This window comes from Corapipo altera, unplaced genomic scaffold (genome assembly GCF_003945725.1).
Source record: "Corapipo altera isolate COAL_440 unplaced genomic scaffold, ASM394572v1 48b, whole genome shotgun sequence".
Taxonomy (NCBI): Eukaryota; Metazoa; Chordata; class Aves; order Passeriformes; family Pipridae; genus Corapipo; species Corapipo altera.
In genome coordinates this window covers 3,135,109-3,154,377 of record NW_020884884.1, presented here as the reverse complement: position 1 = coordinate 3,154,377, position 19,269 = coordinate 3,135,109, and the positions used below count along the sequence as shown (strand labels likewise).

At 36.8% G+C, this 19,269-nt stretch overlaps 1 protein-coding gene across 17 annotated transcripts in view; it reads right to left on the bottom strand.

Moving 5' to 3' along the window:
• ESRRG (estrogen related receptor gamma) overlaps positions 1–19,269 on the bottom strand; it is a 396,805-nt gene that overhangs the window by 102,721 nt on the left and 274,815 nt on the right. For all 17 annotated transcript variants that reach the window (XM_027641309.1, XM_027641313.1, XM_027641299.1 and 14 more), the window contains one exon: positions 12,075–12,191. In XM_027641309.1, the coding sequence (XP_027497110.1) occupies positions 12,075–12,191 (117 nt within the window). The remainder of the gene's footprint in view (positions 1–12,074; positions 12,192–19,269) is intronic.

Here is a 19,269-nt window from a genome sequence, read left to right as displayed (position 1 = left end):
CAGTTCAAGTGTGTTCACGTACACTTTGCGTGTGCATATTCTCCACTGAAAAAGAAAGGGCAGATTAGGACAAATTCTGCATTGTTACAGCCACGTAGCATAAGTGAAACCACCAGAGTTGAACAGATGTAAGTGGGGGAAGAATTTGGCTCTAGCTTTCAGAGACCAGGGATAAATCTGGGGTATTGAAAAACCCTTCAGTTTATTAAGACTGTCTGAAGGCTAGGAAGGAAAATGACTGGAGGAAAAATGAAAATACCTACAGATCCAAACGCTCTGGGATATTCTAATCATTATATGACATGTATCTCTAAAGCACAGAAAATGCCACAATCATGTTGTTCTGCAGAAAAAGCACAATATTAGCAAAATATAATGTAAATGACGCGTCATCTACTTCAATCTTTCAATGAAAAGATTTTTACTGTCAGGGTTATCTATAAATCCCATTCAAAACTGCAACGTCATTTCCAATAATGTAATTCAGCTTCTTGTTCCAAAAGGAAGTATGTATAATAGAAGTGGGGTTTGAACTTCCACTCCTACTCCATAAGCAAGAAACTGGTCTACTAAAAAAAAAAAAATGAAATTACACGCACACCAAGACATTACATCGGTTTGTCATGCAACTATATGTTCACTTGTTCTTCAATAGAAAAGGTGAAATCAGGACTAAATTATCCTACCTTAACCATATCAACAAAATAAACAATTCAGCTGTCTCACATTGGACCCACCACATTTTCCAATAAAATCTGTCAATTAAGTATGTAGTTTTCAGGGGCAATCAAAGAGTTAAAGCATTCAAAATGTGCACAGTGCAGGTTATCTGGGTTGAATCTGGGACTTTGCTGACTCTCAACTCCTCTCCACTTTAACAGATGGGGTCAAAGGTGAAACTGCAGACGAGAATTAAAGACACATACATCCCTTTAATCAGATAACACATTCAAAGACTTGCAAATTCCCAAGAAGCCACTTTACAGGCACGTGTCATGGGCTATTCCATAAAGGGGGAGGGAATGGCATAGTGGAGGGAAAGAGGACTTATTTCAGCTAACCAGCATTAAAAAAGGCTGGAAATTAGAGAAAACAAATGGGAACAAAATGGGATGGATTGCTAGCATTCAGAATGCTTTCTGATCGCATGCACCTCCCTAGAGAGGAATATCAATGCTTGAAGCCTTCATACTCTGCATTCAAATGTTTTTTCTAACTTCATTAATCAGCTGTGCTTAAGAATACTTCCATAACAAGTATTTTAACTAGAGGTGAGCTGAAGCATCTTACCAGGATGGATATCTCCAGCAATACCAGCATGCCCAGAAGGAAATACAGTCATTCAGCCTGAGTAGGATTCATGAAACGGTGAGTCAGGTAACAAGAACCTCAAGAAATTAATGATTCTCTCTCCCACCTGGCCAGAAAAAGACTGCCTGGAAGACATGTGCTTGCAGTAACTATTTTCTCATCAGCATTCTTCCAATACAATTGTGGCATGGCAGAGGAAAATGAATAGAAAATTATGAAAATGAGAGAAGATAAAAAGAGAAAAGAGAAGAATCCTATGTCATCTTAGCTATTCTGTGGCTTTGTTCTCTGATTACTGCATTCCTTTGCATCTCACACAAGATCAAGCAGTGGGGCATGTGGCACGCTCCGTCAGACAAAAAGATCAGCAAAGACAATGGCTGTGCACACCATACTCAGTGGTGTTCCAACTTCTATTTTGTCTGAAATACAGTCAGAGATTTGTATTTTGAGGTGATGCTCTTGAGGGCTGTTGAAGAGAAGGAGCCTATTTAGTGTCTTCATAATCAGACCATTAGTCTTAGAGCTTCCCTTCTCAGCCCAGTTCTTCACCTGAGGTATAACTTATCAGAAATTTTTCTAATACATTTTTGAGCAAGAATTCACAAAAGCAATACATGTAAACTGGTATTTTAAAACAGTTTTCTACTTTTAAAGGGAAACACTAATTTTCCTACTTCAATATTTAGCAGTCTATTCCATCTTGGAATTGGAAGTTTAAGAGTTTTCATTAGAAGTTTGAAAGGGAAATCAGTAAATGGTCTATAAAGCAAAAAATCAGTTCAGAGCAAGACCTCTCCTAACATTCCAATAATCACGGATCTCAATCTGGATCCAAAGTGTATTTATGCCATCTCTTAAGTCATTGTACCTTAGCTGATTTCACAAACTATATCCAGAAACGCAGCAGTTCTGGTGACTTAGGACAAATAAGTTCCTCTTCCCAAGTGTTATCCACTGAAATGTGAGACTGGTCACGCAATGAAATCTAAGGTGCCTGTTTCTAAAGCTTTCATTGAATTACAAAAAATATGAAAATAAGACAGAGCATAGGAAGAGCAGACACTGGAGACCATTGTAAACACAATCTTTCAGACATGAAAAGCAACATGTGGCTCTACAACAAACAAATGATATCAGACTGATCTGTTGATTGATTCAGATCCGAACAAAAGACATGGCCTGTCTTCAGTCAGCCACCCACAGGACTGAAAAGCAATATTAGACATAGGGCATTGGTGAAATAATTTTTATATTACTGACAGCATTGTATGGACTACTGCTCAGTTAGAAAAGGGAGAAGAGAGGAGACAAAAGACGAGGATGATGGTCCTGTATGATTTGTTGATTCCTACAGTCTGCATGTACTCAGCATGCAGCAAGTTACCAACATTCTCCCGTTAGTCAAGCAGTTTTCCTGCAAAACATTTACAGCACACCAGCAATTCTACCACTAAGGACACAGACTGGAGTTAAGCTGATTATAGAATGTGGACTTTCTTTTAGAATATGTTTTATTTTTCTAAATTAAGTATTTGAATAATCAGCTGTTTTAATGTGGACTGAAATAAGACCCTATGCAAGCACGTACTACAGAGTGTTGATTTTGGATCTGGTACACTAAAACTGTGAATCAAACTGACTTCTGATCTTTCACCTGATGATGCAGAGAACTAAAACAGATGCCTAAGAAGAGAAAAATAGAAAAACATATTAACTTTGTTGGAACAATAAAGAGCAGAAAGGAAAATATTGATATTATTCAGTAAGTGAATATATTTAACATAGCTTGTGTTTGACTTTCTCCAGAATCATTAATCTAATAAAAGCCTACTGAGGCTTAAAATAAAGCTATGTTTTTCATTTATAAAGATTAATAACTATATTAAGTGACTATTATGAGTGCAACAGACTCCCACCATAGTTTCTCTTTTCTGTCATATAAATACCTGAAGAAAATAAAAAGAAAGAAAAAAAAAAAAGAAAGGAAAAAAAAGAAAAAGCTTGTTAGATGAAACCTATTACCAGAATAGCTAGTAAGCATGTCAAAATCTGAAAAAAGACCAATTCTTTGCTGAATCACATTTATTTCAGATTTCAGGCTGCTGACTTTCAAACAAAAAAGTCACACTGGAAAATGCAAATGAAATAATATTCCAGCCTCACATAGTGATTCAGAGAGTAGAACTGACAAGAACAGTCACTGGCAAGAACACCTCAGCTTGTAAAAGGGCAATGACTGGTCAGAGAGAAGGCTGTGGTTTAGTTACACTGATGCCCCAAACCCCATGTTGATTCTAACTTTTTTTTTTGGTAGGACAGAAGAGATTAAGAAGTATGAAATATCTGAGGGATAGCACCATATGACGTCAGACGTAACCACTGCAGATGAAAATTTAGGTGCTTCTCAACACGTTCATTGCTTTGACTGAGTGAAGGGGCCAAGAGAGTTCTTCAACCTCTAAGCTTTTTGGTGCCAATCCATCCTAAGCAGCAAAAGTCTGCCTGTACATCTGTCACGTGGGTTCTAATTACTATCACTTGCATAATTTCAGCACTTCACCCCAAATAATCCTACCTTACATCCTGTTGTTTCTAAGATCTTACACAGCAAGAGTCTTATTGAGGAGATGCAAGTGCTGCAGAAGCAAGGGCTAAGTAAAATACAGAAACATTGGCTCCAGAAGAGCACTTCAGAGATACTCATATGCATCACCATTAAACGCACCTTCTGCCTGAGATGTGACTTCCACTCAAGCAGGGGATGTGCAAACATCTGCACAGCAGAAACAGAGAAAAGTGAAGAATACAAACAACATTAATGATACTCTTTACAAAATGACCCCTATTTAATATAGGGCAGGACCCATGTATAAGAATTTAAGTGTTCTGCGATAAATGGCAGTGCCACATTGATGTATGTGTTTATGGGTGGTAGAGACCAGGAATGAAAGGCAGCTATTTGTCTGGGAGCTCATGGGAAAAGGTGCTGTATGGTACACAGTCCTACATCCTTCAGACTTGTCTCTACCTACCCCTACCACTTATATTGCTGTCACTGTACTTTCAGTGCATAAGCAATACTCACGAGGCTAAATTCAATGAACACCTTTTTTAAAAAATTGAATAACTGCTGGAAAATTAGGAAAATACTGCTCCCTTATTTAAGGATCAAAAGAAGAAATATGACAAATGAGGACATTCAGTTAACCACCGCAGATTATGATGAGAAAATATTAGTACAAAGCGATTAATTTTTAATAGTATTTCAATTTAAGTAGACTCATGAATCTGCAGAACTTCCAGTTCTGAGGAAGTAATAGGTATGTGCACTAAGAAAAATATTGTAAAATTTAATCCCATTCAAAATCTTCCAGACTATTTTAAATAACTAAAATACAAAGTAACTATAGACCAAAAGCATTCTTCGCTTGCCTGACCCTGCAAACAAGTGCTGTCACTGGGATTCTCACCAGCGATGACTGTGGGAGCAGACTCGAGCTGCAGACAAGTAAGCCAGCAAACAGTTTTGACCTCAGATTTGCAAATGTTAACATAAAAAACTGCACATTTACAGATCTGTGTAAAGCCAAGAAATGTAAAAAGCTCTCAGACTCAGATACATAAATGGTACTGCTTTCTCTACATTCACTTCATACATCTTATTCTATGAAAGTGGATGGAGTACTTGTATAAAGGTACAACTGTAAAACAAAATAGTATCCAGAAAGAGAGAAATTTTGTTTTAAGACTAAATCCAGTGAATTGCTGGGACTTCTCTGCTTTATTCCCCAAAATTACTAAGAGACAGAACATAAACCAGAGTGGCACAATACTGCAACACTAGCACCATGAAAACTTCTCAGGAGGCCAACACTTGGTCTGAGCTGTAGGTGCTTTCATGCAATTTCTGAACTCTGAAAGAACATCCACATCTCCAGTATTTGGTTTTTTTCTTGACTACTATTCTAATAGGTGCATAGAAATGCTAGTTGCTTGAGCTCACTATAAACACTAACCTGCAGTTGAATAGTTTGTCCTTCCTCATCAGTTACAGAGAGTGGATAGTCATGAACTGTGTTTTAGGACAGACAAATTGGGCTGTCAGTTCTAATGTGTGAACTGGGCTATCAGGTCACATTTTGGTTAGGAGGAAGGAGGTCTACTTATGAACACCAACAACATTTAGAGATTAGTTTCTATTGTTTCCAAGGAGAATTACCAGATCCCAGTATATAATAAACCAAGCACACATGAAAGAAAGAAAGAAAAGAAAGAAAAGAAAGAAAGAAAGAAAGGGAGCGTAAAGGGGAAAGGGGAAAGAAAAAGGGGGAAGGAGGAAATAAAAGAGAAGGAAAGGGAGAAATGAAAAGGAGGAAGAAAAGGGGGAAAGGAGGGGAAGAAAGGGGGAAGAAGGGAAGAGAAAAGAAACACTTGCAAAAAATACCTGTGCTAGAAACTGAACTCCCTCATAATACATTGAAACATAGAAGAGTGTTGATATTTGGAAGAGATTTCAACAGAAGACACACTGTGTTATCTCTTAATGTTATAACACAGGAGCTTTGTTTAATATCCTGCATTAATGGAGGAGCTCCTTAAGTGTAATATTACAATAGAGAGCATAAGAAATATCACTGAGGTCAATGCCGCTCTACTAACTGTCATCCTGTACAGAAATATTTTCTTCGAATACCATTAATGCTTTCTCCTTTCCTTTGTTCTAATTTCTGAAGGCAGCAGAAACTAAAACTTCCTCCACAATAATTTCTGCTTTCTTTTTGGCAGAGTAATGGTATTAGACTTGTGAGAGAAATTTACCTTGGCATTGTCTTATGCAAAAGTCTTTTCAAAAGAGATGTTGTTAGAAGGAATCCCATTAAGCAGGTTTTTTCACTATCCTCAAAACATAGGTGATAACACATTTTTGGTCATAAAGAAGATTGCTTAGTTTTATTTATTATTTTGAGAGAGAATCCATTAATCTGCTTCTCTTCATATCACGCATCTCTTTACGTAAGAGTAAACTCAAGCTGCCTGTTCTCCTTGCTGCACAGGATTCATTTTCATAGATTGTCAAAACCAGAAAGGATCAATATGATAATTTAATCCGATCTGCTGCTTAACACAAGCCAAAGATGTTCATATGGTAATCTTTGTATAATAAACTCAGTAATTTGTGCTTTAAAATACACACACCTCTTTTTAAAAATGAATTCTTATATTTGAATTATAAAATCTCTCAAAGTGGGAAGGAAAAATATTTTAGAGAACTCCAATTTTAGCATGTTAAGAAAAAGTTTTAACTAACGTGTGATAATCTTCTGGTTCATTACATGACCATCTAAAACATTCAACCAATTTTAAAACTGACCGTAATTGTTTTTATTCAGCTCACTGCTGAAGGAAAAAACTTAAAAGTACAGAATATCTTCACAAGGCAAATTGTAACTACTGCCTTAGCACTGCCCCAGGGATGCTGAGGTCACTTTGAGGGACTGCATAAAAGCTTTCTAAAAAAAACCCCAAGCAAACCAATGAATGAGAAGTGTTAAGGGCTACTCAGCAAGAAGTGCAAGTACAACACGCTAACTGCACTGCTGTGATGGGAAGGGTTACACTGAACTCAGCACTGGCAGATGATGAGCTCAGAGAGTTTCTAGTCATTCTTAGAGCCTGAATGATGGCTAACATATGAGCAACAGTAAAGATCCACAGACACAAAAAGGTATATTGTTGATTGCCCCGCAGCATAGATTGCTACACCTGCCAAATGAACACCAATCTAATCTAGCTCCAAGAGTCTCCACTAACTCTTGGTGAGGATCTGGCCTCTCATTTGTAATTGCTGGACTAATTAAGATGAAATTCTGTTACTCTGCCTATTCTAACTGACTGATAACTTTTAAAGGCCGTCCATTCATAAGAAAAATACAACCATACTTACACGAAGCAACCCAAATTTTCTGCCATTTTTTTATGGTTTACTTTTCATATTAACCTAGATTTGTTTCCATGTATCACCCACTTGTGAAGTAGAATTTCTGAAATAACAAGCAACACAGATCAGCCACTGCACACAATCTGTAAAAAATTCTGAAAACATCTAGATATCAGAAATGAGAGATACATAGGAGATGTTTTGCTGTCAACAGTTCTGTAAGAAGTATGAACTAGCGTTGCACAGAACTGTGAGAACTAAAACAGGATACAATATTTCAGATGGTCTAAAAGTTGAGTTAGTGAACTCCAATATCTAACATTCCTACACTACAGGGACAGATAAAATTGAGGCTATGGCTTTGCCTCTATGGAGAAAACTGAAACACATGGAACAACCTCTTGAAGAATAGTTATATAAATGCTATGTCTGAAACAAAAAGTAATTTTATTTTGGAATAATTACTCCATTGGAATTATTTCACATGGGCAGCTCTTCTGAGTAAGATCTGTCATATAATAAACTTGGAAAAATATCTTCTACCACAAACACATGATAGTAAATAGCCCCACAGACAGTATTAAAAGGCATATAGTACTAATTGAAGAGTAAAAGAAGAATTTAACCAGATCAACTAGCAATAGAAAGGTAAAAAGGCAGATAACTACCGATGATTTCCCATATCATCTTGCATAGTTTTACATCCCATTTTCCTTCTTAGAAAGGAAAAGCATCAACCCCTTTTTCTCAGTCCAACTAGTTGTATAAAAAGAGAAGTAGCTAAAACACCCAATCTTGCTCATGAACACAGATTTCATTCTACCACCTGAAGCAAACTAATCACCAGCTTCTAAAGAGTTTGAAAGGCCAAACTTAAAATACTGAGTATAAACTAACAGAATTGAAAACTACAGAAATGTCTCAAAAGTGTTCATTTTTAAAAAGGGTGAATTCTTGTATGTGTCTCCCTGCACTCTTTTAGCAATTGCAATATTATTTCAAGAAATCTCTAGGGATACATTTAAAAAGCTTCTCCCTGGACTATATGAGAATCTTTAATGTTGTTTCATCAGTTCTCATGAATCTGAGAGAATCCATCAAAACATAAGTGCAGTCAAAGAAACTGTATATTGGGAGAATCAACTGTAATACTTGAAAACCCAACTTTTCATTATACTGACACGCAAAATTAAAAATAGAAAAATGTTAAATTTCTTCTTTGAGTGAAATGTATTCTGCTGTGCTGCTAATAATCATTACCTAGAAAAGTAAATGAAAATTTGACACCCTCATATTTGTCATATGTTCAAAAGCTAATCAGCATCTGCTGAATGCTTCAGCATAAAGAATGACACGTGCTCAAAATTAACATCCATACACCCAGACATGTTTTCAAGTAACAATCCATGGGCTAAACCAAAAGCACACGTTCATCTGGATCAGTCTGTACTAACTTTCTTGTGATAGTCAACAGGAGATGCAGACAGGAGTCAGGACCTCAATCCCACCCCAGCTTAGCCCAGTATGGCATTACTTTACCATTCCTTCTCTGGTTGCTGGTCCACGACTTATAAATTGTCAAGAATCTTGATCTAGGTGTTGCTGGCTCTGGCCTATCAACGTTCTTGAGAATATGTACAAAAAATCCCCACTCCATCCTGTATTACATGTGACTGGAAATCCAACTCCCTCCCAGGATTTGACACCAAAATATAGCCTCAAAATTCTAACACTACGTCTCTTGCAGAAACACTGGACACTTGATAAAAACACCATTATCTTGGCACAATAAATGATTAACATTCAGATGTCATAAGGGATGCCATCCTATACATTTGCTATAAGTGGTTTTTAGACCTTGCCCTAGAAGCTAAACTAAAACTTAGAATCTTTTGCCTGGTACTGTGATTTCTATCATGAAATCTATACACTTCACAAAATGACAGTGTAATAAAGTCCTCCAAAATGTGACGGGAAGAACTGTGATAATTGTTTCACTTTGGATTACATTTAAAACAATGTTTGTTAAGGCAAATTTCTAGAAGAAAACTCCCCACAAACAGGGTAAGATTTCTGGAGAAGATACACCCTGGCAGATGTGCAGTTCTTGTAAGGAATGTGATGCTCTGCTCAAAGCTGCTTAAACTTGATTTTATTTCAGGTCTGCAACTAAATTTTTTTTGTAAATAGATTTAGGCTGTCAATTTCCAGGCATGCTGTGCCATCAGCATGTAGAGACTGCTGTGACAAACGTGGAGGCTGCAGCAGCAAATTTTATTATAAACTGGTAATTGAATTGAACAGGTTTACATTTGAATAGATTTACTGCAGCATGATCTCTGACATGCTGCATGGGACTGAAATCCTTGTCTGTACATAAAGAAATTTTTAAGATACAGCAAGAATTATGTCAGCTTATTTTAAGTCCATGTTAATCAATAAATTTATACCACTTTACATATGAAAGAAGCCAGTATATCATCTTTCTTCATACTGTACATAAAGGACAGCCAAAAAGTCATCCCCAGACTTTCCCATAGGTAAAAACAACAACACTCAACTCCAAAACTACGTTCCAACAAGAACACTAGAAAAAAAAAAATCTTTGTTACAAGTACAGTCCTACAAATGTATGGTTTCAAAAGTAAAAGCGGTCATTAAAGAGGGAAAGAAAATAAAATGCCCTTATGGGTTCTTGTAGGTTGTCCTATTAGGTGGTAGATAAGCAACACCTGAAAAGCTAAATTAACTCTCCCCTAAATTAAAAGGCTCAGTAATTAAAAATAAGTAGAAATCTTACTGTGTTTTGACAGAAAAATCTCACATAACATGCATGGAAGAACTAAGATGTGCCCAAGAGTGAGGCTAACAAAGAAACCTTCTTTTCAAAGTAACTAGTCATTTTGTCATTGTAGAACATTCAGAAAAAGAATTGTACTTTAATAGCAGAAAATTTATGAAATTCTGTTAAGAAAACTTGTGGGATTAATTTGAATCCATGGACAAAGAACATTCATAAAAAAAAAATCTGACTCACAACATACATCTGAATTGTCTAACTAAATTATCTCAGTTAACAAAATTGTATGCAGAAACACAGTAAATGTGTGCACAATTTTGGTAACTGAGATAATTACTCATTTGTAGAAGAGAGACTTAACTTCCTCGTGCAGTCCCAGAAGCTGCACACAGCCTAGACTTTTCAATATATATGTTAATGGACTTGCAGTGGTGCCCTCAAAATTTAAAAGAAAAGGACTATATCAATTTACCTGCATGTACTCTTGATAGCACTGTTTCGTTTCCAAACAAGTTGCCCAATATATCTGTATATTAGGTTATTAGTGATATGGGGTCTTAACTTACTAAAAAAAGATGTTAAGAAGCACAGTCCCTTTCAAAAGGTGCCATACCCAGTCATCCCTTTCTTCCCACACTTTATCTAAGCACTCTAATTTCACTTTTAAGTAACTGCTCCTAGTGGTCAGTTATACGAGGATTTTGGCAAGTAAGAACTCTCCCATCACCACTGGAAGAGAGGGTCAAATCCTGCAGTTCTTACTGAGGCAAAATCTCCATTGAATCTGACAGGAGTTTTGCTCAAGTAAGACTAAGGACAGCAGGATTTGGCTCACAGGATCATAGCATCTGCCAAAGCAGTTGCACAGAACAAGGTTTATTCTTAGTAAGTATAATCCAATAAGAATATGTCTGTAGGTGCGTGATAGACCTAATTTGCTCATCATCTCTCCACTGGTCTATGTTGTTCTTGGATTTTACCCTGATAGCTGTATACTTAAACCTGTTTTAAATTACCATCAAATTATTTGCAAAAATCAGCCAGCTATCAAAGCTGAGTTTTAAGCACTGACAAAGCAAAATTGCATAGAACTATTTTTAAAGTGGTTGCTTAACACGAAGTACTCTCCATTGGATATTAATATTTAGAGAACATTACATTGATTTTATTTCAAATGTTTATCTAGTTCAGAAGTCCATGACATCTTTCTTGGTGGTTACAGTGCTCTACAGTTACAGCATATACAATAAATGCACATAAAAATGTATTTTTGCATATACATTAACAGCAATAAAAGTGCATAACAGGCAACTAAGATTTAAGGAATTGCCTCTTTCAGTAACACACAGGAATCAGGTTCCAGGTGAGACACCACTGTTTCTTGAAAACATTTTATGTTTACCCGTTATTCAATATCTTCAAAATGTAAATGATGAATTAAAACATTCAGCTTATACTTACAGTGAGGGATAGGAGTTCGCAGATGCTTTAACTAAAAAGAGAGGGGGGTATATTCTCCTCTTCTTCATGCCATTATTTGCTCCAGTGTAGTTACAGTAACTTCAGTACAAATACTCAATATTTATACTTGTTTAATTGAGAAGTAACCTTTTCATTTGTCCTGATATACTGAAGACTGAGTAAAAACGGGGAAAAAAAGGCACAGTGTGTGTTTTGGTTTTCTGCCAGAACTGGGGTAGAATAACAGTGGATAAGGAATGGAGGAAAGAAATATCTGAGAATTCTGATGATTATTCTATTAGTTACCTATTGAAGGAGATTGTCTGCTGAGGTACATTTTGCTGTACTACATAAGATTAGAAATACTCCAGAGGTGATGAACTCTATGTGGATAAAGCATGATTCGATAGCTGAGAAGCAGACTATCAAAAAGAGCAAGTATACATGAAAATTGCCTTCACAACAACTGATTAGAACACTCACCAGTCTCTCTTCTTTCCTGATTGCCCTACAGTTGTTGCATATGTTTGCAGAGATACACATTGACTTGGTCAGTCTTACCTTCTTTCAGCATGCCAACTTTTAGACACTTCATGAAGCGGCAGGCTTGGCAGGACTTGCGTCTGCGCTTTGTGATTTCACATTCATTCGTTGCTGGGCAGCTGTATTCTATGTTACCTGTAACAGAAGTACAGGAAAAGAAGTGTTCAGAGGCACTGACTAACCAACACAATGGACATACTAAGCACTCATAAAATTGCTGTTGTGTTTCATTTTGGAATATATCAAGAGCAAACAGTGCTTCAGAAAGGAAACACCTCGCAAATAAAAATGAACAGCTGAGTTAAAAGATGAGGGTTTTTTTTCCTTTTTTTTTTAATAATCTAGACATATCTACATGAAAGATATATACACAAAACCACAATTAATGTGGGTCTGTGTCCGACTCCATACATGGTCCCTAGCAAAATCCTTTACATAGGTTATTCCTGATGGTAGAAGTAAGAAATTTCATCATTTATTTTCTGTACCAAGCCATGTGCTTAGCTCCTAGTCTGAACACTCTTCATTTTCCTTTTTTGCCAACTTCATTAGCCTTTCTTTGCTTAGAATACATAAAGAGGACTACCATGCTTTACTGCACAATCAACTGTAACAGGTACTACAGAGTTTCAGCCTTCTACTTCCTCTACAGCAGGCACAGTGTATCAGGCAGGGCTCACCAGCATCTAGCATTTCTACAGCTGCCAGGTCACATCTCTCCTCCAGGACATCGCCCCTTCCCTCTATACTTGAGACCAAGATTTTGTACTGAGAAGCATCAGGAATAGGATCATTCTTGCCAAGCTGTCAGAATAACAAAAACTGGAAGAGATGCTTGCCTCTGTGTCTCCCTCTCCCGGCTCTCCTTAAGGCCTAAAACAAGCTAGATTCTTAAATGTAAGCCCTCCTGGGCAAAACAGTCTCTTCATTTTTTTTCCCTTGTGGTTACTGCTTAGTACATATTTCACCCCAAAAATAAGAAAATAAAAGCCTGTAAATGAATGAGTAAAATATATATGACTAATTTTCTTTATGTTTTTTTAACTCGCATCTTTGAGTATATAAGTCCAAATGGGAGAACATCTGTTCTCTTTTGCCCTAGTACCACTGTACTTTTCACAAAACAGCTTAGCTCAGCTTATTCATCTGCCCAGCCATGCTTCCTATTGCCCATGACTACATTCAGTATGACAGACCTTGCAGCAGTCAGAAGTTTCACCAGGAAACTGACTTTTGAATAAAGTATCTTCCCCATCAGGCTGTCACATCTTGCTTTAAAGGTATTTCTTTATTTTCTAACCCTTTCCCCCTGTGATTAAGTGCATTAGTATCTTAATGAAAATGCATTCTGTTTATTGCCCTCTTGGGAAGCAAGAGGTCATCACACCAAATGCATAAATTGCCATCAGAGACAGTCCGAGCATAATTGCAATTTTGCTGCTCCATGTTTGCTGCACTCAGGGTCCATCAAAGTCCCCTGAAACATGTGCAGGTTCTAATAATTAGCATAGAGTCTGCCTGGGACCACAGCATTGATGAAATATTTCAGAGTTAATCACACTTTGTAAACACTGATTTATATTGACTACCTTTCTCCAGACTGATGTCTCCTCATTAAATATCACATTAGTGGATTGCAGGATTGCACAAAGACTCAAATGCTCAGCAACTGCTAATTCAACAGGAAGTAATACTTAAACCACTTACATCTATTGAAAATTGGTTAAGTATTTATGATAAAGGAGTTCTGCATGGTGCAATGTGTATTCTGCCAACACAGCCAGCATACTTGGCAGAACTTTTTCAGGCCTTTGTAGGCTTTCTTCCTCCTGGACATTGCTGGATGAGTGGATTAGCAATGTTGGTGAGTAAAACAGATCTTGGTATGTCTGAATGCTAATAGATCTTGCTGACAAAACTCAAACCAGTTTAGTCCTCTTCCCCTTCCTTAGCTCCTACGAAGAAAGTATTCAAGGAACTGAAGAATACAGTGGCTAGGGAATTCAGCTTAACAGTTCTAGTGAAACTTCTTTCTGATACACATCAGGAAAGTCTGGAAATAACACTTTTGGAATAATACATAGAAACTTAAAAAACTTAAGGACAAACTTAAAAAAAAGATTCACATTATCCTCTCACTCCAGTGAAGTATTCTTAGTAAGGCACAACCACTACATAGGAAGACCTAAAAAGCCTTTCACAAATTGTATCTAATTAACTTCATCATATTATAGTAATACATGTATTACCATCTCTCCTTAAAAAAAAAAAAAAAAGAAACAGGGAATCAGAAATGCTTTGCACAAGATCAAAGATATCTTTACACAAGGTCAGAAATGATCTTGATGAAAAGCAAGATCGAGATTACAACACAGAACTTCAAGCACCAAAGCTCTGTACCAAGGCAGGCGGAGCACTCCCATGTAGCGAGAGCCCTCGTAAAGGACACAAAGGTACAGATGTTGACAACAAAAAGTAGCATTCAGAACGAGAAAAACATTGCTCATATGCTTAAGCAGACACTTCTAATCCACACCCTGACATTTCACATTTGCACAAACTGTTGCTGCATGCAACAGTCTAGGATGGAGCACATTATGCACAATGTAAATTATTTTTCCTGTAAATTCTTGCCACCTAAAGAATGCTAAAAGGAGCTATTATTCTAGTCACTTAAAATTCCAGTACTTTAGCTTAGAAGGGGAATCTCCTTTCAATTTAGGCTGCTTTGCTTTAATGAACTGTATTTTACAGCAGATGTTCAATCTTCTTTTTTGCTATTGGAAAATATACTTTGAAGATGTTGCAAAGAATTTCTCCAGTGATCTCATCAGTACAGTTATAGCAGTGGCAGCACAGATCCACATCTTACCAATGACCATAGCTGGTTCCCCTAAAGTGTTTCAGCATTTTAGAATATGGTTAGACCAGAGTAAGAGGTCAAGGAACTAATGTTTCGTTACCACTTCACATATAAATGCTGTGCATATGTATCTAGATATATATCATAATCAAAATGTGTTTTACCTACCACTCTTAGTATTAGTGGATGTATTTTTGGCAAAAAACTGAATTTACCTCACATTTCAGGTCATTAGAGCTCTCATAATTTCTCATTTACTTCTATACATGAATTTCATAGGTAGACTATATCCATCCAAGATACTCAGATCTGCATTTTATTTCAAGGAAGCTCTACCATTTACTTGCTTACTTCGGGATGCTAGAGGCTGAAACTGAGCAGCTAGAAAAAGTTTGCCCAGTCTTGTCAACAGCTGGGAGAGGTAGCTGTGTTATACAGTGAACAAAATCAACATGGCAGCTCTGGGTCTTTAAACTGGGCTGACAAGAATGATTGAGCAATTTATAATATCTCCTGGCTGGTTTTCAGAAAGAACTGGGCTCTGATTACTTATTTCAGACTCCTTTGTACAATTAGTTTGCTGGCAATATAATTTTCTCACTTACTCCTTAATAGAATCGTGCAGCTAGCTGGCTGATAGAATAACAGTGTATATGTAAAACTCCTGCCTGAAGTGTCAGGGGATAATTTGTATATTCCTTTCAGTAGCGTAACGGACTTTTACAGTTTGGCAGTTAAAGGGTTGAGTAATGTAAATTAGTATGACGTTTGAAAATAAAAATATATGTCAAATTTTCACTCCCCAAAAACACTGCCCCGTGCTAGAATAATACAATAGGATTTATGCCAGCCTGAGTCCCTTTTCTCTCCTCATGCACTGAGGAATGTTTATTTAAAATTAGTTCCTTTTTCTACTCATTTATTAAATTTTATTATCTCTGCCAAAAGATGAGAAAATACTTCTAACACTGTGCCTATCAAAAGCAACTGACTCAGTAAAAACATGACGCCGTTTGATCCTGAGAGAGCAGGTGAACTGCTAAAACTTATGCTGTATACCCAGCTCTCTGGTTTTAGAGGCTTCAGACTGTCACATCTTTATAAACAGCTCAGGGATAAGTGGGCCAAGGTACCATTGTTTTTACCCCACGGATGAGGTTTGGATGTTACCAGAAGGAGATGTGGAGACGCAGTACAATTTTAATGGTCCAGGGACTTATTCTATGGCTTTACAAGACAGGCAACTGACTGGACTTAGCCAAGATTCTCAAAAAACATTTTGGCCATTTCTTGCACAGAAGTACACTGACAGGGACACTAAAGGTAACAGAAGAAGAGAAGAGAGAACCATGACAAAGAAGAAGTCACTGAAAGCACCAGGCCTCATGCCTTGGCTTAAGTTATTGTCATCAACAGTTACAACTTTAAAACCTCATCGATACCAAGAATGAGAAGCTGGTTCTAGAAATAAGCTGCCGTCTGTGGGACAGGCTGAAACAGGGGTCTCTCTTCCAGCAACACTGACAAAAAAAGCAAGTCTTAGCAGAAACTTTATTTTCCTTTTCGTACTGCAATATTCAACATTATAACACTAAAGATGTAAAAGGATTGCTAAAAGCTATTGGAATATGCTCAGAAAATCTTTGAACAAGTAGAAGATATGAGGAAGACTGAGATACAAGGTGAAAATGTGTTTGGAAAGAGTAGCCACGACCAACTTAAATTCCTTTAGGAGGAATACTGAAGATATCAGTACTGAAACTTTTACTGCGTGGGAATGCAGGTTCAGAAGAAAAAAAAAAGAAGGAAAAAACCAAACCAAGCAACAATCCTTCAATGTAATAATTTCATGCTATAATCAGCTCACAAAACCTCATTTTAATGTCTCTTTATTTCTATTTAATAATGCTCCGTTTTCCTCCCAAACTTTCTCTTTGACCTTCTGTAACCTAATACCTTTCTTCCAAAAACTTGTATTTAAAAAACAAGTGTTCTCATTAATCTTCATAGAGACTACTGCATCACTGGATTTAAGTCCTTTCCACAGTGAGGTTTACCCCAGCTACCACCTTCATGCTCTCTTTTTCTGGGGGACAGACCCAAAGAAACACACCTGCTTGTCTGTGGGCTTATACACTTGAAAACTCTGAAAATGAAAAGTAGCCAGGATTACAGCCATGGGTCTTCCGGGATTTAATAAAAGAGAAGTCTTAGAAAGAGAGACACGAGAGAATCTAAGCCAACAGAGAGTGAATTACAGTATGCTAGGTCACACCTTGATACTTAATCCATCCAGAACAGAAAAGAATAGTTCCTGAGAAACTGTGAAGAAGGTGCTCTTGGAAATAAAGAGCACCATGCCAACTTATTAAAAGAAGGATAGAGAAAAAGTCCCAGACAGACTTAAAAATCTATTTGATGTTTACAGGTCTTAGTGAAGCTGAACTGAGGAAAGTAAAAGTATTTTTTCGCAGGTTACAGTTTGAGTTCTTCCAGACTCTTCAGACTTTGCTGACAAAACTCAGTTGAATTTAAGTATGAGTAAATATTTTCACATGTAAAAGTACTCATTTATTGATAAGGTTTCAGAAACGGAGTCAGGTTGGAATGAGGTTGGATTTGAACCTAACTGAATCCAGTTTTTGCTGACAAATCCTCAGATCGATTCAAGTGATACTGTAGATAGGTCTATGAATTACAGACCTACGAATTCTGCTACAGGTCATCTGGAGATGGTTAAGCTTAAAGTTGACTGTATTCACAAATTTTCACCCAGATGACTTCAGAAACAACACTGTACATAAAGAGTTACAGAACATTTAAAAATTTGGTTCCTAAATGTCTTTTTTCTCCTAAATATTTTTTAAGATGACAGGACCATGTATGGAGGATTATGCTTAATCTCTGTTGCTTATGTTGCCTTTTCTGTTACAATAAGAAACTCAGGAGGAGCACCTAGTTTTTAAATAACTCTACAGCACAATACGGTATTTGACAGAGGGACACAGCCAGCTGAAAAGTACATTTTAAATTAAATCACTATGTTGACTTGCTTTGAAGAAATCAGTATACTGTGTTACTGAACTATAATATACTTAGAACTTGTAACATATTTTTTTTTATTTTCTTTTATTCCTACAAAGCAATATGGTGATTTAAAAAAAATTGTAAAGGTGATGCTGGTTGGTCTGACTGCAGGACATTTTTGCATCAGTCTCTAACTTTAGGTAAAGGGTTTCAAACATCATAAAAATAAAAAAAACCACATAATTTTCAGTAAGGGCCTGGTATTAGGGCATGCTGAACATATAAGGGCCTAACTTTGATTCCAACTGGAGTCAACTTCTTTATCTTCAATAGAAACAAAAGGCATTTAGGTCACCTTAAGAGAGAATCAACACTTTAAAGACACAGAGGGAATTGATCCCCTGCCACCTGGGTGACACTGAAGAGCTGTTCAAGTCAGAAAGTCTGAACCATATACATTTGGTCCCTACTTGTATTTTATCTGGATCAATTTTGATAAATTCTATCAAGGCAGCATGGAAGATTGTCATTGTTTGTTTATGAGCACACAGAACATCTTGGTCTGTAAAGCTGTAAACCAAATGACTTTCACAGCAGTAAAAAAAGGTCATTAAAAAAGTTATAGAAACATTAAAATAAATCACTTGCTAGCTGAAACTTCACTTGTCTCTAGTTTCAAACTAGGGCTTTGAAAGCGGGTTGCAGGCTTTAAGAGATGTTTATAACATATAGAGATCCACACCTAATTATAATGGCATTGATACACGCTACTGTAATACCAGCAGTATTTGTAAATCACATCTCTTTCTCAGTATTATGGATGGGTTCAAAATAGCCATGTACTAATCAGGATGCTTATTCTTATTCCCAGAAAATCTCAATGCTTCGTACAATTTTCAAGGTTGTAAGGAAAGCAGAGATAGCAAAAAAGGACAGAACAATCTTTAAACTTCTCTCTAGTTCTCAGATTTCAGTGTTTATATTTTATTGTCTCATCTTGTTTGGCTGCTGTAGCTATGCAATGACATTATGACAGGATTAAAATATGTGTTGGAAGGAATTAAAAATACTCACTTGCTAGTTTGGTTGGCCCAGAGGCACAGAGAAATCAGAGGAAAAGGGAAGATATCTATCACTTCTTGCTTAAAATATTCTTTGAAAGAAATGCTGATGCACAGACTTTCACTTATATAAGGAAGGTGAATGATTTAATCAGGTAATGATGGATTCAGGTGACATTTAGTGTTAGGTTCCCTGGAGGGCTGCCATCTTTACACCAGAGCCAAGGTCCATAGGCTAGTGCACCAAGATGTAAGCCTCCAC